We start from the raw sequence: 25,872 nt of genomic DNA, 5'->3' as shown, positions 1-25,872 counted from the left end.
TGACCTTACACATAAGATGAGCATATCCAATTCACGACGATACCCTTGAACCTCGATCTGAGTAGTAAGTAGGATGATATAGTAACTTTTTATCTTAAGAAACATTAATATCTGAAAAATTTCTTTCTCGTCTCTGGAGTATGAATTTGCAGGTCACTTTTTATAAGGAAATATTCAATTTTCAGATAGAAATGATAGAAAAGGATGTCTCATTCATTCATGATTATAAGAAGATTTGTAGGGAACATCTTTCATTAGGACATGCCACTTATAACCTAATCTGGAGTTGAGAATACTCCTCTGAAACCTGTCTCAAGGTCTGGAGTTCTAGGTTTAGGTTCTCCTAATAAATGATAAACTAACCTGGAGTTGAGAATATCCTCTGAAACCTGTCTCACGATCTGGAGTTCTAGGTTTAGGTTCTCCTACTAAATGATAAACTAACCTGGAGTTGAGAACACTCCACTGAAACCTGTCTCAAGGTCTGGAGTTCTAGTTTAGGCTCTCCTACTAGATAATAAACTAACCTGGAGTTGAGAATCCTCTGAAACCTGTCTCAAGGTCTGGAGTTCTAGGTTTAGGTTCTCCTAATAAATGATAAACTAACCTGGAGTTGAGAATATCCTCTGAAACCTGTCTCACGATCTGGAGTTCTAGGTTTAGGTTCTCCTACTAAATGATAAACTAACCTGGAGTTGAGAACACTCCACTGAAACCTGTCTCAAGGTCTGGAGTTCTAGTTTAGGCTCTCCTACTAGATAATAAACTAACCTGGAGTTGAGAATACTCTGAAAACTGTCTCAAGGTCTGGAGTTCTAGGTTTAGGTTCTCCTACTAAATGATAAACTAACCTGCAGTTGAGAATACTCCACTGAAACCTGTCTTAAGGTCTGGAGTTCTAGGTTCAGGGTTTCCAAATCCTTTATCTTCTCCTGAAGGAGTCCGTCCTTGTTCTCTACGCCCTCAACCTCCTAAAATACATTAATTTAACTTCAGGAATGGTTTCGTGGAAGAACAAAGTAACTCGTGTAGTAAAAGTGTTCCAACAAATCCCATTTTTTCAAACCCCGTCTTCTCTCTTCTCTTCTACTTTCCCTATAATCCTAAAAGGCAGTTTGTACCATGAAGAGAGTTAGTACCTGACTTCCTAATCTTTGATTATATTATCTATATATATACTTTGTTTGTCCGTTTGTATCAAATAAACGACAAAACGACTGAACCAATTGGGCCCAAATTTTTAGTGGAACCTCGGGGACCCTAGGATAGGTTTATAGATGATCGAATTTTTAAAAATATTGAAAATCCATGATTTTTTTTTGTAAAATCCGCGAAATTAGTTTTTGTTTAGGTTTTACAATGTACACAAAGAGAACATGTTCACAATTGAAATAAAAGATGGGCGCGAAGCGCCCTGAAGCCTTACTAACTAATAATTTCAGAATAATCTTAGGTTTTTTCGGAATGTATCTTGTAGGGACAGGGAGGGGGGGGGGTTTCTACAGTCATCGCCGTATAAATCAGTACAATACGACTTTCTATTCTATTTTTGATTTCTACCAAACAGTTTGGATGCCCATAATAATTTAATTACCTGGAGCTTTTGCTTCAGTTGTTCAAGGGTTTGTTTGAGTTTAGTTTCATTCTCCGCAAACTCTTCATTTCTCCGATACATCTCTTCCCTTTCCTTCATTAACTGAACTATCTTCCGATCCGATTCATCCTAGGTAATGATTAAACATGAAAAATAGAAACGTTTGAATTAACGGAATTACTTAATTTTAAGTAGGCCCCTTCCTACCTGTACTCTGAGTAGGCCCCTTCCTACCTGAACCCTGAGTAGGCCCCTTCCTACCTGAACCCTGAGTAGACCCCTTCCTACCTGAACCTTGATTAGGCCCCTTCCTACCTGAACTCTGAGTAGGTCCCTTCCTACCTGAACCCTGAGTAGGCCCCTTCATACCTGTACTCTGAGTAGGTCCCCCTCGATCTCCTGGAACCTGATCTTGAGGTTGATCAACTCCTCCTCCAAACTCTCCATCTCCATTTCCTTCTCCGCCACCTGGAATAGATCAGAAATTTCGTTTAAAGGGAAAATTACCGAAGCTTGAAGTGATCCCGCTATTTAAAGAATTATACAATTATGTTTAGTCATTCTATCTAAAATTTAATAATTTCTAATCACGGATTCTCTTTAAAAGTGAAGAAAGAAAGATGACAGAATTATCGCAAAATCGTCGTCATTGTTACATTGTTACTTTCTTTGTAAAACAAATTATTATTATCTCTTACAGATAAATATTAAATAACCCTGCTGGTGTTGAATTAGGACCTTGCATTGCAGAGCTAGGCTTCTAGGAGAAGAATGGTTCCCTTCTCTTTTAGGAGTTCGTCCTTGAGTTCCTAGGCCGTCCTCTTCTACAACTTCCTAAATATAGAGATAATTAGAGGACAAGAGGTCTTTTCAGAGATTGTCCTGAAGTTCCTAAGCCGTCCTCTTTTACAACTCCCAAAATATAGAGATAATTAGAGGACAAGAGGCATAATTCTTTTTTCAGAGTTCGTCCTAAGGTCCCTAGGTTGTCCTTCAAAAATGATTATCGGACTGATGACTTGTGGATTTGTGCAAGAAAATAGAGAAGGAAGTTGTCAGAATTTCACACTTTTTTTGCTGAAAAGCGACGATATCTTCATCATTATTGCTTAAATATTGGTTTTAAATATCCACAAGATCCACCCCTTTTGTGTAAAAAATATTTAAATTTTTTTTATTCATAATCTAAGTTTATAAAGTTGTAATCTCTGTTTGTCGATTGTTTGTTATGTCCGATCATAACTCAGAAGCCCCTTGACCGATTTGATTCTAATTGGGAAACCCCGGAATTTTTCTAAGCTTTTTTTGAGATTCTTAGTTGGTTTTGAGATTCTAAGTTGAACTGTTCCACGTTTATAAGGAAAATAGCTGAAATCGTAATCAACGACCAAGCGCGGGTAAACGGCGGAAGTAACTATAAGTACCCTTGGCAACAATGGGTTCTCCGGCTAGTATTTCTTATAAATCTCGTCTTTAAGGGTAGACGGGAGGTCCAGGGTTGGGGCTTGACGGAAGGTCCAGGGAGGGGGCTTGACGGTGGACAAATTCAAACTTATTTTTTATAACGAACACTTAAATTATTTCAATTTTACTAGCTAAAGCTTCATTAAATTGAAACTACATTGAAGAGAAGAATTTAGACCGATACTAGATAGCTCCATAAACTTAAACCTACATTGTAACAAAAGAATTTAGACGAATACTACATAGCTCTATAAACTTAAAACTCCAATGAAAGAAAAGAATTTAGACCAATACTACATAGCTCCATAAACTGGAAACTACATTGTAAGAAAAGAATTTAGACCAATACTATATAGCTCCATAAACTGGAAACTACATTGTAAGAAAAGAATTTAGACCAATACTACATAGCTCCATAAACTGGAAACTACATTGTAAGAAAAGAATTTAGACCAATACTACATAGCTCCATAAACTGGAAACTACATTGTAAGAAAAGAATTCAGACCAATACTACATAGCTCCATAAACTGGAAACTACATTGTAAGAAAAGAATTTAGACCAATACTACATAGCTCCATAAACTTGAAACTACATTGTAAGAAAACGTGACAACGACTTCGTAATAGAATTGAAAATGCAAGAGGTAATAATCATAAATCTTTAAATGAAAGTACATAACTTGGGACAAGTACTGTACGCTACTATATACATAAATCTTCAAACCTGTTCCCTGTCCTCCTTATGCTCTGGCACACCAGGCACCTGGTCGTCATCCTGACCAGAATCTCCTCCCCAGTCATCTAACCATCCGTCACCCTACAAATCAAGTTAAAATCAATAGTCATTATAATAGCTGATTAATCAATAATCAATGAGCAATGATCATGGCCAAGTCAGCTAAGAGAAAATTAATATGAAATATTTCGTGCGAGTATTTTTATATTTCAAAAATAATACTCCCCTTGAAATTGTTTAAGCTTTAAAAATAAAAACCACCATTTCCCCCTCAACCATTACTTTAAAATTCCAGTTCCTGTTATAACACAGGAAATGGTGGGAACATGATTACTTTTCTCTCTTTTCAATTTCACGTCTCTAATTTAAGTGGGTGCCATAAAACTTTGAAATCGGAAGAAAAAAAATTTAAGTAATTTAATGTGTCTTGTATTTTACTGAATGTGTACTGTAGTTTACTCGGAACAATTGGTGTTTCATGTTCATTGAACTGTATAAAATCATAATTTTAAAGTGACCGGCAATGTATGGTAGTTGAACTGAGAATGAGGTATGGTGGAGAAATATTTCAGGATTCATTTAAGACATATAAAACGTTTTAATGTATATAACTACTGAGTTTGAGCGCAAAGTCAACGTTTAAAATCATCCATTTGGGTGGTAACTACATTCTCAGTTTAACAACCTTAAATTGCCGGTCACTCCCTAAACACTAAACGCCGTCTTTCTATTTCACTATTTGATGGGTCCCACTGAAGTACAGAACCCAACCTTAAGAGCATCCGACCGTATTATCGAGTTTATAGAAAAATATCTAGTAGTTTCAATATTAAGCCGGCACTCAATTGAAACCGGTTTTGGCGGATTTGAGACGCGGCTCAAATTAATTAAATTCGGACTCTGTTTTAAGATTTAAAACAATTTTGGGTCTGAAAACACGTATGTCCAATATTACAGTCCTAAAATATGATCACACACTACCATCCTACTTCTACCATCAAAACAAAAAGTACTTTAACCTGTTTTTCTTCATCACCGGAATCCTTGGTCTCCCATCCGGTCCATCTATCAGAGTTTTTCTTCCTAGATTCTCCATCCTTCTCCACATCTGCAACAGGGTCAACCCCTTCATGAACAGATTGCACTGCTACAGCAGAAGGTTCAGGAGTCATCAACCCATCATCCTCTTGAACCTGGGGAAGAGGGTCTGGTGAGGCCCAACCATCGTCCTCCTCGAATCCAGCAAATGCTGGTTCAGGCTCTTGGTTGAGCAGTGGGGACGCCTGCATCTGGGCAATCAAGGTTTCCTCCCGGATACTCCTGATCTGTGCCTGGAGCTGTTCAACCTTCAGGGTTTCCGCAGCTTTCTCCTGCTTTAGGATCTTCAGTTCGTCCTTTAAACTGTTCTGAACATCGTAAAGGGCAATCTTCTCCTTGGATATAGTTTCCAAAGCTTTCAATTGATGTTCATGATTTTCAAGCTTTAGTTTCAGTTCAGAATTTTCATCTGAAAGAATGTTTAATTTTAATTTCTCTTCTTCTAGCTTCTCTGCAAGATGCATTCTCTCTTCTTCAAATAACTTCCGGGTTTTAATTTCTTCTTCCAATTCCCGGGATTTGTCTTCAAGCGCGGATTCATCAAGCACACTGTCGGCTCTCAACCGAGCGCCCTCCTGCTTAAGTAATGCATCCTGCTGCTTAACCTTGACAATGAGTTTCTTACATTTCTCTCTAATGGAGGCGAGCTCGTTCTTAGTCTGCTGATGCGCTGCTTCTTCAGGAACACACACAGTGATGTTTTCAGGAGCATTCTCCAACTTCTGTTTAAGATCTCTGATAAGATCATCTTTGTCTGTGATCATACTATCTTTCTCTGCACACTCCTTTTCTAACCTTTCACACTCGTCGAACTTCTGCTGAAGGTTGGTGTAGTGGTTCTTCACCTCCTCCTCATAGTTCTCTACGACCTCCTGCTGGTTCAACAGCTCCTGTCTCAGACCGGTTAACTCGACCTTCAAGGTTTCAATCTCTGATTTGTAATTTTCTTCCTCCGGGTTTTCCAATTTATTCTCAGTGCTTGACTTAAGCCGGACTTCTTGTTGTTTAAGTTTAGCAATGTATTTTTTACACATGTCCTTAAGCTTATCGTTCTTATCTTTCAGCACATCTCTCTCTATAATAAGGACGGATATTTCAGGAGAACCTTGCTCCGTAAGGCTGCTGTATCTCTGCTCCAAGTTTTGCAATTGTTTCATGGAGGAATAGTATTTCTCTTTGAGGGAGGTATGTTCTTGTGATAAAAGATTCAACTCTTCTATTTTGTTTTCAAGGTCCTGCTTTATTTCGCGCATTTTTTCTTCAGTCTCCTAAATTAAATTGTAGTTAGTTGACACTAAATAAAGGGATTTATCTAGTATCCCCCTTTTTATTGTGTATGCCATTTAACTTAATCTTAAGGAAAAAATGAATTCTTATCAGATAAGAAGAAGAAAATAATGTTGCAAGTTTTTCGAAATAATTAAATCACTTTACCAATTATACAAATTTAGATATTTATGAACGGGAGCATTTTAGGAATTTGATTGTTTGTTAATTAAGTTGGTTAAAATTGCATGGAACGCTGAATACCTGCGAATGTTGGCTGTTTTCCTTCTTAATTTCTTGTTGAAGCTGTTCAACATTCTCTATTTGTTCCTCCAGAACTCTCTTCTCAGCCTCCGATCTTCGAAGGACAGCCTTTACATCCTCGACTTCTTGACAGCGGAGCTCAAGCTCATCCGTCAACTCCAACACACGGAGTTTACACCCTTCTTCCGACTGAGCATGTTCTAGAAGATCTGCCTTCTGTACCAGTTGGGATCGGAGCATCTCGATCTGTTCTTGTTGAAGCTGGATCATATCCCCACCATCATCGACTCGGGGGTTTAGTCGGAGCTCAGCAACTTTATGATCCTTGGACTCAAGATCTAGTCTGAGCTGATCCAAATTCTGCTTCAGGTTTAAGATTTGTTCCGATTTCTCTGATGTTTCTGATTTTAATTTGTTCATGTAATCCGTGAATCCGGAAAAATCTGTTAAATCCTTTTCTAGTTCTTCAATCTTGGATCTCAGCTCTGCATTCTTCTCTTCCGTTCTAGACTGATCTGACTTCAGTTCTTCAATGAGAATATTCTTCTCCTTCAACTCTTTCTGCATCTCCTCCATCTTCTCCTTGAACAGGTCAGAGCTTGTGTTCTCGTCCTTCTCTTCCGTCTCTCTGTTGAGGACGTCCACCACGGTCTGCAGGGTTTCCATAGCGCTGCTCTTACTGGTCAGCTCAATTCTCAGCTGTTCAGAACTAGACTTCTCCTCGTTCAGTTCAAGCTGAAGTCCGGAGTTTAGAGTTTCAAAACGAATTATGTCGATTTTCAGTGCTTTTTCGATTTGCCTGACTTCAGAGAGCTCAGTCTGAAGATCTTCAATGATCTTGTATTTTGCAAGGATATCCTCATTTAAGGCAGTAATGTTTCCATTTTTTAGTTCTTCTTCCTTTTCCATTTTTTCGAGGTTATCCTTCATACTATCGATGACATTGTTTAATGAGGTCAAGGAGTTTTCAAGCTGACTATTACTGTCCTGCATAGCACGCTTTTCTTGTTGCAACATCTCCAAGCTGGAGTCTAGTGTCATCTTCTCCTGTTCTAGTTCCTTGATCCTGGTTTCATGTAAATTTATTTTCTGCTCACTCTCCCGGGTGAGAGATTCTAGCCTAGTCTGAACATCTGACAGGTTTTCCTTTATAACTTCAAGTTCCTTAGATCTTGCTTCAAGCTCCTTCGTGGTAATCTCAAGCTTATTCTCAGACTCGCAATTGCTCGCGGTTAATGTAACTGAGAGACTAGAAATCTTTTCTTTTAACTCAGAAATGTCCTGCTCCTTTATTTTTTCCGTCTTCTCCATATTCTCAACCAAGGAATTCAACTTCTCTTTAAGTGTTTCACATTCCTTGTCCTTAGTTTCAAGATTTAAATCCTTCTCCTTAATGATATTTTCGAATCTGATTTTCTCCGCGTCCATGTGGGACTGCCATCCCTGCTCCGAGCTGGACTTTTCACTGGCTAGAGTTTCAAGGTTTATCTCCAAGTTGTGTTTAACCTCCCGAATATCTGAAAGCTCAGATTCTCTCTGCTCCAGGTGTTGTTTAGAACAGGCGAGTTGGCTAGTCAGCTCTTTAAGCTGGTTCTCCAGGGTCTGGATGTGCTCTGCGTCCTTGCTCTGCTCCAGGATCAGGTTCAGCTTCTTCAACTTCATCTCCTTCTCATTCAATCGTCCCTCAATACTCTCAATTTGCTCCCTATTAAAGTTGCGATTAATCTACGAAAGGACCTCACTAGTCTCCTGGAGTTTGTAATAACTCTTGTAATAATAGAGATAAATGGTGCTAACTTTGCACTTATATTCTTTTAATCCATAAGGGGCATAAAAAAATTTCAAATTTTTTTTTCTTGATCAAGGGCGTAGAAAGGGGGGTATTTGGCCCAAAACAGGTATTTATATATATAAATATTTTTAAAAAGGAATAAAATTGAATTTAATTTCTTAAAGCTATTAAAAATACAGAAACAATAATTATTGCATTTTTCCTCGTGTTTTGTTAATGAAAAACCGGTTTTAAAAAGGAATAAAATAATAATAATAATATTCTCCTGATACCAGGTAAGTTCCAGTATAAATGTATTTTCTTTTCTGGAAAATCCATCAATTCAGTTGTTACTCAATGCCTACAAAAAAAAATGTCACTTACTCAATCCCGTAAAAAGTTTTATGTATGGATAATATCAACCACTTTAAAGTATCTTAAATTGGCCTTTAATTATTTTGCTTCCTATGAAGATGAGGAAAATAAATAATGTTTTTTAACATTTTCATATTATTATTATTATTTCTTATGTCTTTTGTCTTATTACTGTAAAAGATTGTTTTTAATCTAGAGATTCCAAGCAGGTACAACAGAAGAGAGAAGCACAAGGTTGTAGTTGCTTATGTTCCAAGCAATGCAAGGCCAATCCACAATTCTTTGAATATGTTGTAAGTATTGAAATAACTCTCTGAGGGATTTTCAATTTTAATAAATCTCAGAATTCACATTTAAAAACTGAGATTAAGAAAGGGTCCTAAAAAATTGTCCAGTCGGTTTAGTTTGAAATTCCATGAAACACAACTAAATCTAGTCGAGATTTAATTCATTTTTCAGTGACGAATATATTAACACTCTGCCAAGGATAGCTAGATTCCAACAAACAAAGTCATTGGTTTACATTTCTCATCATTTCTCATCCCCGAATTCTTCCCACAAATATAACTAAAAAACATATGCTTTTGTTAATGATTCATTACTTTACAGGAAAATGGATATTTTTTTTCTTAAAATCTGTTAAAAATGGTAGAAAACCTAAAAAGTTGTTGTTGTATTCCTTATTATATACCTTTTAACAGGTTTTTTCTTCAGGACTCGCACCCTCAAGCACCTCAAGATGTGGGTATGTGGACCCCGCAGGCCAGGGTACTGCATTCAAGGGGCAAGAATTTCTTCTCCCTGTGCCCACACCACAACAGCTATATATCTGTTGGGTGTCCTCGCCCACAATCCTGGTGTTTACCAGTCTGGATACCGGGAGATTAATTACCTAGATCCTGGAACAACTTTCCCCCACCAGTACTCGAGCGACTTGATCGGAAATGTATTTGCCTAAAACATGTTTAATTTTATTTTTGATGTATTATTTTGATTTTTTTCCTCTTAAAGTAAGATTTGTTATTGTTAAGAATAATTTAAAATTATTATTTTCTTAGTTTTTGACTTATGGATTAAAAGAATATAGGTGCAAAGTTAGCACCATTTATCTCTATTATTACAAGAGTTATTACAAACTCCAGGAGACTAGTGAGGTCCTTTAACATTTTTTTATGAATAAAAATAGATTCAAGAATTTCATATTTGTGATTTAGCTTGAAACACTTGTTCTCAACCTACCCCCTTCCCTACATTTTAAAGAGAAATGAAGTAAGGCACACGCATCAGGGTTTACCAGTGAGAATGCGACGACTTTAGATAAGTTTTTATCTGTCCTTTAATCCTTACTCTCTGCATACGAAAAAAATTATTTTTTATTACATTTAAAGGCTATATTCAAGGCCTAATATCAAATTTAATGTTGAATCCTTGTAATCAATAAGTTTAGGTCGTCACTTAAGTCTCATATTTTGTGGGCAACCCTGTATCTCACAAAAAAAAAATTAAACAAAGTGTGCAAATATTTTTTAAAATTAAGTTTGAAACCTGAGTTCCAATATGACTTTATCCTTCTCCTCTATGAAGGGGAAGTGCTCGGCAAGCTCCATGTTCTTCTCCTGGATCATCTTCTGCAGACTAGACACCTCTATCTTCAACTCCTTCAACCACAAATATGATTTAACCAAAAATATTCCGAACTAGTTAATTTCGAAATTAATAATGCTGAACTTTAAATGATTTACATGGCATTTTTACTTAATGAATCATAAAACTTAAAGTAAATCAAAGCTATAACCTTCAGAAAAACATTGGAACTTTTCGAAAGAAAAACAAAATATATCATAAAATATCAAAAAGGAATTATAAAGGATCTTAAATTAATATTTATTCAACATTAATTAAAACAACAGAAAGAATTTTTTTTTAAAATAATAATGAATAATGCAAGTCAATGCCTACCTTTAATTGTTTGTATTTATCCATCAAATCGGTGTCATAAAGTTTACTTCTCTCTGAAATTACAGAGGGATTAACGGGAACAATTCAAATGTAAAGCATTAAAAAAAATTGCAAATTCCTAGCGTTAAAATTGTTGATATTATCGGAAAAAAAATAAAAACTGAGTAAAAAGCGATGTGCAACGAAGCCTGATATTTCTACTGCTTTTAAAAATTTAACTCAGCGAATTTGTCCACGAAATTTTTTCAAGGTTTGGTGTTAATTGAACAGTTCGTATGACAATTTCAAATGAAAGTTTACAAGACAGTCGAATATATACGTTCCCTATAGCCTGCCAAACGGCTGGAGTGAATGAGCTCAATTTTTTTTTGGGACACTCATGGGTAGCCTGGGGTGACATAAGCTGAAAAAAATTTATTTTACTTTCTTCCTTTTTTTCCCCTCCAGCATTGGGCAACGCCGGGCCCTTCAGCTTGTTTTAAATAAAAATATTACCTAATGCAGCTGCATGCTCCGCCTTAAAACTGTCATGCTCCTGTTACGTATATTATCAATATGTAACGATGCCAAAACTCCATTCTAGATGGTGTATTTTTGGACCTACGCCCATCCCCTCTATTGCCCATCCGACCTACAAGCACGTGGTTTTAACAGCTGTGGTAGGTCCGATGCACTGTAGGTCGAATGGGCACATTAAAAACAGCATATTGGTGCATCCGACCTACGTAAGCTGTCGCTTAGACACGTTATGTAGGTCTGATGGGCCTTTTTCGTAGGTCGGCTGGGCATTTTTCGTAGGTCGGATGGGCATTTTTCGTAGGTCGGATGGGCATTTTTCGTAGGTCGGATGGGCATCCTATCTGACCTACAAAATTGAGTGGCCGTCCGACAGAGCTACAATTAATTATTTCTACCCTACTGCGCTATATGCATGACAAAAAATGCTGAATAGGTCGGATGGGCAAGAAGATATGTTCATCCGACCTACAGCTGTCGTAGGTCAGATGTTGCAGTAGGTCGGATGGGCAGTATAGCAGATGGGCAATAGGACGGATGGGCAGTAGAGCGGATCAACATTATTATTGACACTTAAAAGTATTTTCATACCTTACTACGTCCGGTGTAATAATACTTTTATTTTGATCTTAAAAAAACTAGAAAAAATAAAAATCCCGGCAAAAACTTTTTTACACTTAATAATACCCATTACAATGACATAAATAGATCATTACTTTTGACAAATATTAACAATAACATGTGACACATGTTATTATATCCATTTTATAAGGACTATTCAAATATACAAGTTTTTGCCCTATAGCTTGATTAACAAAAAATTAAACAAAAAATTATTTTATGCATATTTTATTTCTGCAATTATTTATTTAACTCGATAACTAAAAATGCATCTTTGTCTTCAATTTGAACAATGATACTTTTTCACTTGAAAATTCAAATTTATTTTCTCAATTTCTTTGAGAAAAATTATTGATGATTTTAATAAAAAATGATTAACCAACGAAATAATATTGAATAATTTCCTTGTTTAGCTGGTGATATTTAATGGATAGCTCCTCAAGGGGTTTCAAGGATTGTTTTGATTCCTCTTTCTCTTCTTCTATCCTCTGCAGTAGCTCCAACCTTTCTCCCTCCCATCTAGATTTCAAAGAAGTCGTGAGGGTCCCTCATTGAGGTGGTAAATACAAGAATGGTTATCTTACGATAAAAATTAAGGTTGCTTACTCTCGATGCGCTCCAAGGTACGGGAAATGTCGTCTCCAAAGCAATGGACATAAATGACGTCACTGATTATGGGGCAGTAAGAAGACGGTTTCCGAAAGTGACGTCATTTACGGATTTTAATGGCAGAAGCACAAGGAAGCTACGTGCGCATGCCGCGCTGAATTATAAGACAGAGAGCCTGTTCTATTCGCGTCGCTCGGCCCCCTAGCCTGTCCTGGCTGCGACGCTTGGCCCCCTAGCCTATCCTAACGGCAGCGCTAGGCCCAGAAACTGTCTTAACCTAACCTAACCCAAAAATCTCTCTTCCTTGTAATTCAACGAGGCAAGCGCACGTAACTTCCTTGGGCAACTGCCGATTTTAACTGTACATCGGAACGCATCGAGAGTAAGCAGCCTTAATATATAACCTAGGTCTAGAAAGACTAGGATTGATAAGGGCCAGATCAAATACAACTGGTAAGTGGTGGTAGCAAAACATGTAGTTTTATCTTCCTTAAATTTAGAACATTTTCATAAATAAGTTTTGTTACTGTTAAAATCGAATTAACGGCATCAGCTTTACTTTGCCATTAAAATAAATAAATATGCGTATTCTTTGATTCTATACTGCAGCCTAAATGGTGAACTCCATTAATAAAACAGGTGAACAAAAGGCTACGGTGGGTCAAAGATTATCCAACCTCCCTTAATTAATTAAACCAATTAATGGGAAAATTAAAACAGCTGATAAGTAATGGAAACAAAACGTGTAGTTTTATTTTCTTTAACTTCAAAATATTTTTAATAGACTTATATTTTCACAAAGCAGAATCATCAATTTATTTTTTTTCACTTATTTTTATGGATAACCTTAACCATTGAGAGATCAGGAAATTCTTATTATCTCTCTATTTTCAACAGATCAGATTTGGGGTTTGAAAGTCAAAACTTTTTTTCATTTTTTGTTTGAAATTCTACCCCTTGGAAGCCAAAATGTTCCGGGTCCAATGGATCTGGATCCTTAGCATTGGTTAAAACTCTGCAGTCTAATTGTGCTTCCATTCATAGGACAGGTGGACAGAATGCTACGGAGGGTTGGTTTACAACCCTCCCCCCTCCCAAAACCTTTTATTGCCTCTAATTACCTGTCTTTAGACTCCTCTAGCTCTAAACAACGCATCTCTAGGCTGACCCTTGATCTCGCCGCTTCTTCAAGCTGACCAGCCAGTCGGCCACACTCCTCAGCACGTGAAGTCAACAAGTCATCTCGAGTACCTAATGCCTACGAGAAACAAGATAAGCGGCGATTATATTTTAGAATTTAATGGTTTTAGAAAATTCGGGGGAAAATAGAACTGGCAAAGTTTCTCTAATATTTTCAAACATTTTACCAAGCAAATCATTTATTTTTTTTTCATAACAAAAAAACAAACAGATTTTATAGTGTGAAGGGGGGGGGGGTAAAGATTATGTAATATGTATATCCCTGATTGCTTACGAAAGAAGTTTAACAAATAATAACAAGTAAATAAGACAATAAATGAAAAATACCTCCATAAGATCTAGTTTCTCCGACTCTAACATTGTTATTGCTCTGCTGTGCGACTCAAGATCGTCTTCACATCTTCTCAGATTTTCTCGGATTTCTGTCAGCTGACCTTTCATTCTTCCCTGGCAAAACATAAAATAAGAATACGCGCATTTCCACTTGCTTAAACCAAAATACAACAAAAAGTTTGAAAAAATTCGTGGGAAAAAATACTAAAAATTTCAGATCAAACTTAATTAACTTTTTTGTATTTTTTGGACACAGCTAGCATTGCAATCCCAGTTACTTTCTGTTTCCACAGTCTTAACTGAGTTAATTCTTTTCGTTACATTATGTGAAATATGAATAAGTTTTTTTTACCATTTTCTAACATTCTTTGCTTAGTAAAAAATTTTGGAAGCTAAATTTAACTTTTTGTTTCTTTAAAAAACTCAAATCAATAGTTTCCGGATTCAGATCTGCATCAAAATGATCACCTCTGTAGAAATTATCTCTTCTAGTTCTAGAATTCGGAGTTGAAGATTTCCTTTCTCCTCCTCCCTTTCTGCCAAACAAATCTCTAGATCTGCTATCCTACCCTCATCATCTCCTTGCCGTCCCTCCCTCAATCTACCTTCCAGCTCCGCTACACGACCTTAAATAACCATTATCAAATAAAAGCTATATTTTTTTGTGACCCCTGGTCATATCCGATTCATTCTTATTTTACTAAAGTTAAAAAAGGATTATTTTCAATTGCAGTTTTCTATTAAAAGGACTTAAGAAGTTAAGCAAATCAAATGAAGTAATATCCCCTAAATATTGTATAAAAAATTTAGGTATCTTTGAAAATCATTCTTTACAATATAAACCCCTTGGCGTCTATTAAAAACTTCACGAATAAAGTCACAAAATAATCTTTCTCCTTTAGCTAACTTCACTTAACTTCATGATAATTTTAACGACAATGGTAAAATCCTAAGTGACAAGCCATACTAAAAAAAAATCCGACAATCATTTAACTGTTTTCTGATCACTGTATTCAATATATACAGTTCACTCTGTAAATGAATTTAATTACCTGAATGAATAGATTCCTTTTCTCTTATTTCCTGGTTTAGTTTTGTATTTTCTTCTGTTAGTTCCTCGAGTTTAGCCTCGAGAAGTATTCTCTCTTCTCTAGTCCTACTCCGGAGTTCTCCGAGCTCTTCCTGAACCCGTCCCACCTCTCCTCTTAGTTCCAGTCCCTTGTTCTCCAGCTCCAGCTGAACCTGCTCCAACACAACCTTCTCCTGGGTCACCGTTTCCAGTTTCCCGCTCAATATCTCCAAATCAATCTTCTTCTGTTCTTTCTCCTTCCTCCATTCAGCCTCCTGGCCAATCCACCGCTCCTGGAGCAGTTTCAGCTGCTCCCTTGTATCCTCTAGCTGCTCTAGGGTGTTCTTACCCTTGGCAAATACACTGGCAGCTGCCAGGCCAACGGCTTGAGTTCTGGCGGAGATTATCGCGTCCTTCTCTCTAAGGTTCTCCTCCATGTCGAAGACCTGCCTGCCGAGGTCCGCCACCTGCTCCGACAGCTCCAGGATCTTGTTGTCCTTGGCCAACAATTGTTCCCTGGCAACAAAACATAATTATTTCTTGGATTCAGCATGCTGTCAGACACAAAGCTGTAGCATAGGAAGACGACTGTTAAGGTTATGATAGTCCAATGAACATGAAATACAGAATTTAAGTTGTGTGTACAAAGTAAAAAACCCTTCTAACATAATGTTTGATTTTAAGCTTCTGGTAAAAGAATTTGCTTTAGAACAACATCAAATACTGAATGTTGTTTTGTTTTCCACAGTTTATTAGGAAATCGGAAAAATTTGAAAAATAATTATTCCGCGGTTTTTCTTTTAATATTATAACAATAATTGTGACTATTACACTTTCTTCCTACGCATAATATACTATTAAATGTTAAATGTAAAAAAAGCATTTGTAAATACTGTTATAATTACTGAATTAAGATATAACAGGGAGCTGTATTGAAATTCATGTATGTATGGAGACTTTTTTGATTTATAACTTATTTGTATTTACTTTACAAATTTAATTGGATCAAGGAAGATTGCTGACAAAATCTATATTGGGAGTAGAGTAGAGAGGAAGAGGGGGCGGGGGTAGCCACCCCTCCATATTTAAATACCTATAGTCCGATTGTCCCCTATATGGCGGAGTAATACTGCCTGGACTGAAGTCCGGACTCACTGCTTCAGGGGACATGACGAATGGTGACGAAATGACACTGGAGTTAACACTCGAGAGCTGCAGGGAGGCAATCATGTTGTCCCTCTACGACCGGGTAAATTAGTCATCTGTTATAAATAAAGGGAATGTTTACTGTGAAGGGGCAGTTGATGCTCTTGAGCTAAAAGTTTAACATATTTACCCTTTTCTGATGCAAATATTAAAATAAGTTTAATGGGGGGGGGGGCGGGGGATGAGTACCAATAAAATTCGAAATTAAGTGGGGGAATTCATTATAATAATATGAATTCAGTAAGCGTTATTTAAGCTAATTTAACCGGGTATGTTTGAAGGACAAATTTATCCCTTGCTGATTTCGTTCTGGAGGTTGGAGACCATATATTCCAGATCCTTCCTACTAGCAGCCTCGGCCTCCTAATCAATCAATCAATAAATCAATCATCAATCGTTAAAACTACGGCAACCTTATAACTTTGTATCGCAAAATTTTAATTGAGATTTGAATTTTTTAAAAAATTCCAGCAGTGCCTAGGATCCGGAGCCGTTAGATCCGCAAGATTTTGGCTTTCTGAATCTGGATCCGGATCCATTTTTTCCAGTGCGGATCCAGGATTCGGAGCCGCATCAAAATTAAATGGATCCTAAGCACTGGTTTCCAGGCTTGTATTGTTTTATTCAAACAATTAACGTAGGACTGACCTGACGGGCCCTTGTTTCTTCCAGCTGCTTTCTTAGGACCTGCATCTTAGTCCCTCTCGTCTTCTTTCCTCCCCCTACATATCCACAGTACAGAACAAATAACATAATTAAAATAATATTCAGAAGATATTATGCTAGTAGATGTCCACTGTATTCACATCGTCAGGTTTCAAGTCATAACACCTACATTTTTTCTTTGGAATATATTAATGTGCAATTTCCTGAGATATTTTCGCAATTGTTCATTTTCAGGTCTAAACTCAAACGTAACTGTAGATTCAAGGTTTTTTTTTTGATATTTTAGAACCGTGAATGGCAGGATTCCCAAATTTTGTAAATTTTGTTTAAAAGTCATAAGACTTGTCTAAGCAAAACATCAAAGCCTGAATGTGAACTGTATAATTGCCTAATTACTGTCTAAAAAAGTATTTTTGCAGTAAAATCAGTAAAAAATTGCATCCAAAAAGACTTAGACTTTAGACAGTCATGCAGTTGACTTAGGGGGTTTGACTTTTTGCTAAGATAATTTTTATGACTGTTAAAGAAAATAAACAAATTGGAGACCATGCCATATACTGTTAAAATATCGTCAAAAAAAACCAGAAGAAGCAGATGAGTCTTAAACGAAATTTTCGTTTGATTTTAGACCTGTGAATGCACTTGATTTCTACAATTTCTTAAAATTGATTCGCTCAAAATCCCTTAGGTGGCATTTTCTGAAAATTGAGATTAAAACTAAGTAAACTGCATATAGATTTATACAAGAGAAAAACTTTAGGTGTTTTGACTTGAAACCTGATGGTCCATTTTCACTAGTGTGACTGTACAGGATAAATTTATATAAACGTGTCCTGCATAAACGAGTTGTACAATGTACACTGCATTGAAACACAGTAAAAATAGGCCCGGGCAACTTTCCGCTAACGGTGAAATCCATTAATGTTTATGCCTATCCCCACCTTTAAAAATATATTTTTTAAAGTTTAAGAACAAAAACCTTTCGTTAGATTTTAGATGGTATTAACAATCAACATCTAATAAAAGGTTCTAATTATAGCTATCACCATTCACGAAAAGTTTAAAACTAAAGAATGCTTGAGATTTAATTTTTATAGCTTACAAGGTCTTTAAAAGCAAAATGATTATTTCAATGTCAAATTTAATGAATATGCATTACGAAATTAAGGTTTAACTTTTCGTTCTTTAGAAAGAAAAATTCCTACCAGGTGGACTATCAGGTTCAGTTTTAATTGGAGTCGAAACTTTTCTTTTGTCTCCAGCTTTTCCTTTCTGTCGCATTTGAGCGAGTCGACTAACATAGTCCTAGAAACATTCAAGAGTCGACTAACATAGTCCTAAACATTCAAGAATCGACTAAAATAGTCCTAGGAAACATTCAAGAGTCGACTAACATTTCCTAGGAAACATTGAAAACTAATGCATTTAGCTTATCTATCTATATATATATTTATATATAAGAGAAGAGCTTTTTTATATAGATAAGCTAATTGCATTAGTTTTGATGTTAGACGTAGCTGGCCAAACGGCTGGACCGAACTTTCTCTTCAAAATTCGTTTTTTTAATTCCACGGGCAACGGAGGAAATGAAATAAGCTACAATATCAGGCGTTTTCCAGAGGAAATAAAACCAGTGCAATGGTCTAAAGTAAGTAAAGAAAGTTTTAAAATTCAGCGAAAAGTAATTGAACTATGCAGTCTAAGCTGAACCACTTCTTCAGGTTCAACTTAGTCTAGATAGTTCAACTACTTCTCCCAACTAATCAAATTTGTTCATTTAATTGTCTTCACATTAGAGGGCTAATTAATTAGAATTTATGTATTTAATGAAGTCGAGACGAAGATCTTGCAGCTGCCAATTACGTGACACAAGCTGTCGTCAGAGCTGGGTCTTCAAGTCGGGTTTAAGGAATTACGGCTCGACCCGAAGTTTTTAAATCGAGGGCTCTGGAATTTCTTACAGGTACCTTTTAGATCTTTATCTCAGCAAAAATGGGGAAGATTTGATACTTTTATTTCATTTTAAAATTGAAATATCTGTAAAATACGTTCTTTTTCTCTGCTGCAAATAATCTATAAGTCGCTCTAAGAGAAACGTATGAAACTATAAACTTTAAAATAAAAACTAGACTATTTTTATTTTTCATTAGAAAAATGATTACTGGGTATCGTTGTGAATCAGGCATAGTTCCCTTTATATGTTAATTTATGTTACGTCTACCCTCTACAGCCATTTTCATTTTTATTTTATCTTTCTATCCTTTAATTTTTTTTACCTCCTTTTCTTGGCTTTTATTTTTATTTGCTGTGGTCTGCAACGCTGCTTTTATCTGTCCCAGCAATTCTTCCTGTTAAATAATAAATGTAAGGTAAAATTAAGACATTCTTTTAGTTACGAATTTCTCTTTTGATTTTCTTAAAGTTCAATATTAATTGTGGCTTGAATTTTGGACTATTTATAGGAAGCTTTAGAAAGAAATAGGGGAGATCAAGTCTCTTTGATTTAGGGATTTTATTCCCTGAATTCAGGTCTAACTGATTTTCGATGCTCCACCAGGCAAAAAATGAAAAAATGAAAGCTCTGTCAACCTCTTTGGCACTTTTTACCCATTAACACAATTATTTAATTTCCTAAAATCAGCAAATAAAATCCTTAAAAATAATTTAATCTCCACCCAAAAATACAAAGCATCTTGGATAAAAGAAATGTCCCAGCAAGCTAAAAATTAATCGATTTCTCCCCCCTCCCTCTCTGTACCTGATCCTCAAACTGGTTCCTCATGTTCCTAAGGTCCCTAAGGTCGGAGGACGGACTCCCGTAGCTGGAACTCAAGGAACTGGAGGATACATTCCCATCCTCAGACCGCCTACCTCTGCGCAAAGTTGCAGGATAAAGAAAATAGGAGCGATTTTACGTAAATAACGCAAAATTTAATAAAATTCCACATCATTGATTGATCTTATAAAATGAAAAAATGTTCTCAAAACAAATTGACTGATCTTCAATTTTAAGAGAGGTATGGCTTTATGAATTACATGCATGAAAATCACTCTTTCGTTATCAGGTTAATAATTTTGATCTTAAAAATTTTTTGCTTTCAGATTAAATCACTTTTATCACATAACAACCCAATCCATCTCGTTAAATTGACCGATAAAAGAAACAAAAAAGTTTATCTAAACTTTCATTTTCTCACTTCTTCATAAATATATTTCTTATGGAGTTTCATATCTTTCAAGTATTTTTTTTCTTATAAAACTTAACAATTAAACGTTATTATTCTCCACCAGGCTTAATAACTATCCTCTCATATCTCTGACGAAAAACTTGTATGACAACTTATAAAACTTTTCTTTATCCTGATTTAACCTTATTGGTATAGGGCTTGTACCCTCAATATCTAGCTGAGAGTTTGTACCCTCTGAATCGGGGGGCGATGCCCCACCTCCACCCCACCACATTCTCCACTCTGGAATATTAGTAGTTGTTTATACGGAGTGTATATTTCATTAGATAACTAGAGATCGAGTAAATGCAAGTGCGAATCTAAATCACAATGTTTAATATTAACACCGGTAGAGGGAGAAAATAACTTACAATGGAAGATTAAATTCTATTTTCAATCAAGAAATCACAACCAAATCATTCCATATTTTTGTTAAATTCTACACTCGAGAAGACTAATTTGATTAACATATTTTAGATCTTTGGTAGCCAATTGTTAAAGCTGGGTTAAAAGCATTGTTGACATTGATCAATCAATGTCGCAAGAATAAAGCATATTAACTGTAAATAATAAAACCATTAGTTTACATAAACCACATAAATAGTGAATAAAACTACGTGCTGACTACGGGATCGCTTAGTATTAATCCTCGAGGTTCCAAACTCCCCGGAGGACGGCAGAGTGGCCGTTTAGAGGCCGTGCTTGGCCTGGAGGGCTTTGTCCTCCTTCCAGAGGGTGTTGACTCCATCAATCATCTTCTGGACCAGCTCCACCTCACTGTAGCCGAGACGATGCTTATTGGAGATGTCGTAGGTCACTCCTAGATAAAATAAAATTAATATTATATGTCATTAATTAAATATCATCAAAACAAAACTAGTGCGAGTATTCTAAATTATGTATGATTAGTCCATCATATAAAGTTATATTTATTGCTTTAACAGCTTATTTTAAATCGTATAGTGACTCCACAAATTCTAATTTCTATTCCTATATCTTTGCAACCCAATGTCGTAAAACTTAGATTCGAAATATCTTAAAATAATATCTTAAAATATCAAAGATTTACAACATCAGGTAGCAAAGATATTGGGGTTAACAAATTTGAGAATTTTCGGCAATCAATTTGTACAAAAAACCGAACCCCTAAATAAATCAATAATGTTAGTAACTTTCATTCCCCATATGGTAACACTACTGTCTGGCACACCAACACCAAAATTGTGACGACATTTCATTTTCGAGTATTACTATATCAACCAATTACTTACAGAAATGCCATTGCTAAGTTATTTAAAGTGAAATAACGAAATTGTTAACAAAAATGCAATGACAAAATTCAAGCTGTCTGTACCTGTTTGACCGCCAGATTCTCCTCTGGTTCCTCTAGGCTGTACCTGGAGCTCTTCACATCTAGCCTGCACAGTACATACATCTAATTACATTTTACAGGCAAGTGTACTAGAGAAGTAAATAAGTTTCTGGGCAGAAAGAGTTCACAGATAAACAGTACAGTATACTAGGCTCACAAAACATTCATTGAAGTACAGCTCCTTACATCTAGCCAGCCGAGTAGACAGTAGTTCAGTAAATAATTACTGTAGGATAGTACACAAATTTCAGTATATTCATTAAAGGGGAAGAGCTGGAAACTTAAGAATGGCGGATCCTATCTTTTTCATAATCTCAGGACTAACCTAATCTTGTACTTGTATCCTGAAAAGTGTATAAAATTCAACCAATCATAGTCAAGTTTCTGAAGCCGGGAAATTTGAAATTTTACGCGCCATTTAAGATACTTTACAGAAACGGTAGAGTCTCCTTAATATTGAAAACCCGGTTTTTGATTTTTCTGCGATATATCCAAAAAAGTGGATTAAGGTAGAAATTAAAAGTGCAAACTTTGGAATTACGGATTAGAGAGTCAGAATTAAGGTTACCGGCTCAGCACGTACTGTATTAAGAAATAATAGTATATAGAAATAAAAGTAAAACATCTATTATGACTCCCCAGTGACACACGTGTTACTAGGTAACCACCGCTCTCGGCAACCCAGTGTTCCCTTCCGGGGTGCATGGATCACAGAATTAGCATGACATGTGCAATGATACTGTTACGCCCGAGTGGCAGTAGCCGAAGCCGTGAAGCCCCAACTACCATGGCCTGTATCTACAGATATTAAACAAGTATGAAGTTAACTGTACATTTTAAAGATGGAGAATATTACAGATATTTCAAGTACAATTCACATATTTCAAGAACAATACAAAAGTTACAAAAAAGGTTCAAATTGAAGAACTTAAATTTTTAATCTATTAATGAGAAGCTATTTAAAATTGAAGGTTAGCGATTTAACAAAATAATAAAAATATAAAATTATGTTGAAATGATAAGCATTAACGCAAAAAATCATGATAGGATTTCATCGCAAGTACATAACATTAAAGAAGTGTTTGAAGTTAAGATGAAATAATTAATGAACAATCGTTTAAGCCTATAAAGCCTATAAAACACATCAAGGATAAGGAATTTTAAAACAAATAAAGCACGAAAAGAACCATACATCTCATTAACAACGAAATAACAAAAGTCCACGGTATAAATTATAAAAAATTGAGAAATATTAATTCTGTATTAAAAATAAAGCCGAATATTATTACCTTAAGAGCTGGTAATCCCTCCTTGGTCCATCCAGGGAGGTCGACATGTACGCTGGCTCTCATACCTAAATACAAAAAAAAATAAAGATGGTCCTTAGACTTGTAGGGGNTTAATTTCGTGGAGCGCTTCCGACCCTCATCCTTTCGGTTTTCCAAAAAACTCCTTTTAAAGGGCCAGTCTTGGTAACTTAAAGATCCCACCATGAAACGAGGGGAATGTCCGATTACCATTTAGTACCCATGAAGGTACTAATACAAGGAAAATTATTTCAGAGGTGTACGCATTTTTTGCACTACAGTGTACTGTCTTTGGACGGAAAAGTAAACACAAGACGGATATCACAGCCTGACATGGAATCCATTTTCACAAAAATAATGTACGAAATATTCTGGTCATAGGAAACTATTATGTGAATTTTCAAAATTATCAAAATTAAATTCTTTTAACCTCCTCGGATACTGAACGAATTGATGCATCTATCCTAGTTTAAGTCCGCCCAGAGAGAACTAGTTTCAATATGTACGCAGAGTATACGCGACCACAATAAACTTCCCTTGCATTATAACCTTGGTACCCATTACCCCTTCATCTTATCAATCGGGTTTCGAGCCTTAATTGATAAAATTAACAATCCATCGTTCCCGAGTAAAAATCTACAAGTCACTTTCTGGAGAAACTAAAATAGAAAATATATCTCATTCAATCTTAATCAAAGCATTGCTGGGTAAAGATATTAATGGTTGGTTACTCTTTACAGGGAGTCATCGATTTTATTTCGACACATGCGTATTTAGTTGATATTTTAAAATACTCTTTATTTGATGTATAAATGATGCAATTTAAACGATGATTAGTTGGCCGATAGGTGTCTCTGGGCTCGATGTTTCAACATGGTTCATTGTGGCAGAGACACCTAGCGGATAAAAAAATAGTCGTTTTAAGTGCATTGTATATAAAACAACAAAAATATTTTAAGTATCAACTATGTACAAATGCGTCGAAAAAAAATTGGATCCGCAAGGTTTTGGCTTCCTAGATCTGGCTTCAGATCCGCAAAAATATGCGGATCCATGGATCCGGATCCAAGGGGCAACATACCAACAAAAAACTTCAAAAATATGTTCACTCTCAACCCCCCAAATCTAAACTATTGAAAAAAGAGAGATTATAAAAATTTCCTCATTTCTAAATGGCTTATCAAGTTTTAGGATAAAAACAAGCGAAAAAAATAAAGACAAAAAATTTGAAAATTCTATTTTGTTAAAAAAGTTCAGTTAATTTTATGGAAATAACTTAGATTCGGATCCATTTTTTCCAGTACGGATCAAGGCCGGATCCCGATATTAATCAAAATTAAATCGATCCTAGGCACAAATTATATTAGTTAGGCAGTAATCTATATAACCTTTTCCAAGATTAGTTAGGCAGGAATCTATATTACCTGTTCCAAGATCAGTTAGGCAGGAATCTATATTACCTGTTCCAAGATTAGTTAGGCAGGAATCTATATTACCTGTTCCAAGATTGGTTGGGCAGGAATGCAGGAATCCGTATTTATCAGAGAGCAAGAAATCCTTTCCGGATTCTCCCTTCACAGAATCCTAGAAGAAAAGAAAGATCAATCAAACAGTCGTTTTAAGCGAAAAATTGTTCCCACTAGTGCGAAATACATACTACACAACAGCTCGATCGAAAGCTTGGTATTAGCAACTGGATTTACTTTAAAATATTAAGAACTATTTAATGCTTTTGTAAATTTTTGTTTAGCCAATAACAAAAAGCTTGCCAAACCAAAGTCTTGGTCTTTCATGATTCATTTTATTTTCAGAATAAGTCCAACTGCAGAAATTCTTCAAAGTTTCTTGAGCGAAGAAAGTTTGTATGCGAAACTTATAATAGGGAGGGGGGAATAAATAAATATTTAAATTCACGACATCTTTAATTAATTCATGAACCACGATTGTTCTTTGCTAGAGTAGAAAATGATTTTAAAACCCTGGAAAAAATGTAAAATTAAATTTCAAAAGACATATTTGTTTCCCACAAATTATAAACTTTTCTAAATGCAGAATAAACCCCAAAAAATCAATCGGAGTAATTGATAAAGAAAATCTGTACCCCTAACCATTTTAAAATCAAATCTTCCCTTTCAAATATTTAAGTATTTAAGATTAAGGTCAATCACGGGATTGAATGCTAGGATGAATCAAATATCTAAATTCTGATGCACGATCTTTAATATACCTTCCCCCCTAGTAACAAAGGATAGATATTGGAAAAGAAATTTAAGTAAGAGAAGGGGGGGGGGGGGGTTTCGAGCTGAACAGCTGATCAATTAGGACCGTTGTAGCCTTAGACCTACATGTAATTTTTTTAAATATTTTAAATTATTTTTATCTTAAAAACAGCTTTAATAAATCAATGATCCAATATATCATTCATCAAAAAAATGTCACGCCACCCGGCCCCCTCCCATACGAAAATATATTGGGGAGCCAAGGACCGAATTTGAATTACCAAAACTAGTTAAATTTTTTATTTTACTTTGAATAGGTGGTTCAAATTTACACCAGCAGTATGTAGTTCAGTCTCAAGGGAGCAAATGTATGGAAAAAGTACATCCTTACACCATTGAGCACCCCAGTCGAAGTTAGAAAACTAATAAAATTAAACCGTGGTGTATTTTTCGACCTACGCAAATCCGCTATACGTCACTTCTGACCTACGACAAATCCGCTATACATACACATCCGACCTACTAGCACATGGTTTTACAGGTGCTATGTGGACTTGTGGCCGCAGCGCCCGGTCCCCTAGCCTGTCCTAGCCGCGTCGCTCCGACTTTACAGTAGGTCGGAAAGTTAATAGGTCCGAAGTTCAGTAGGGGGGATGTTGCGTATAGAAGATGTAACATTACCAGCTAATTTAACATGTGTTAAATCTTGCTTTATTCAATATTCATGCAACATGTGTTTCCTTAGTAAATGTTCAAGAAATACAAGGAGAAATTTTTTCCCCACCAACTTTTTTTTGATTGACAACAAATAGATTATTTTAAAACAGTGTCAAAATAGTTTTCATTTGAAACTTTTGTCATCAATATCAAATTATAATCTAAAAAGATAAAATATGACGAAGAGTTAATAGAAAGGGAGTATTTATATATTAATGCCTAACTTTTACAATTGGTTGTTTAACGATAGAGATGTAACTCCCCCCCCCCCCCCCCCCCC

General features: G+C 35.8%; 2 protein-coding genes across 2 annotated transcripts in view; both read right to left on the bottom strand.

The window, feature by feature from the left end:
• Positions 1-20,226, bottom strand: part of LOC111705470 (centrosome-associated protein CEP250-like) — a 36,180-nt gene extending 15,954 nt beyond the window's left edge. Inside the window, exons 1-22 of the mRNA XM_023478029.1 lie at positions 20,121-20,226; positions 19,509-19,623; positions 19,027-19,098; positions 17,956-18,055; positions 16,733-16,806; positions 16,379-16,447; positions 15,972-16,117; positions 14,862-15,394; positions 14,278-14,435; positions 13,804-13,923; positions 13,398-13,534; positions 12,072-12,186; positions 11,026-11,065; positions 10,531-10,583; positions 10,117-10,229; positions 6,426-8,130; positions 4,817-6,163; positions 3,783-3,878; positions 2,333-2,428; positions 1,964-2,062; positions 1,595-1,723; positions 852-971 (exon numbers count right to left, since the gene is read on the bottom strand). Of these exons, the coding sequence (XP_023333797.1) occupies positions 852-971; positions 1,595-1,723; positions 1,964-2,062; positions 2,333-2,428; positions 3,783-3,878; positions 4,817-6,163; positions 6,426-8,130; positions 10,117-10,229; positions 10,531-10,583; positions 11,026-11,065; positions 12,072-12,186; positions 13,398-13,534; positions 13,804-13,923; positions 14,278-14,435; positions 14,862-15,394; positions 15,972-16,117; positions 16,379-16,447; positions 16,733-16,806; positions 17,956-18,055; positions 19,027-19,098; positions 19,509-19,623; positions 20,121-20,212 (5,529 nt within the window). The 5' untranslated portion in view covers positions 20,213-20,226. The remainder of the gene's footprint in view (positions 1-851; positions 972-1,594; positions 1,724-1,963; positions 2,063-2,332; positions 2,429-3,782; positions 3,879-4,816; positions 6,164-6,425; positions 8,131-10,116; positions 10,230-10,530; positions 10,584-11,025; positions 11,066-12,071; positions 12,187-13,397; positions 13,535-13,803; positions 13,924-14,277; positions 14,436-14,861; positions 15,395-15,971; positions 16,118-16,378; positions 16,448-16,732; positions 16,807-17,955; positions 18,056-19,026; positions 19,099-19,508; positions 19,624-20,120) is intronic.
• The window catches only part of LOC111705459 (arginine kinase), a gene marked incomplete at its 5' end in the record, with an annotated part of 8,466 nt that continues 2,813 nt past the window's right edge, over positions 20,220-25,872 (bottom strand). Inside the window, 4 exon segments of the mRNA XM_023478014.1 lie at positions 20,220-20,797; positions 21,332-21,395; positions 22,639-22,703; positions 24,153-24,240. Coding sequence (XP_023333782.1) covers positions 20,667-20,797; positions 21,332-21,395; positions 22,639-22,703; positions 24,153-24,240 — 348 coding nt within the window. The 3' untranslated portion in view covers positions 20,220-20,666.

Source organism: Eurytemora carolleeae, unplaced genomic scaffold (assembly GCF_000591075.1).
Source record: "Eurytemora carolleeae unplaced genomic scaffold, Eaff_2.0 scaffold227, whole genome shotgun sequence".
Lineage (NCBI taxonomy): Eukaryota > Metazoa > Arthropoda > Copepoda > Calanoida > Temoridae > Eurytemora > Eurytemora carolleeae.
Note: the sequence above shows the minus strand (reverse complement) of the source record. Positions and strands in the feature narration are given on the sequence as shown.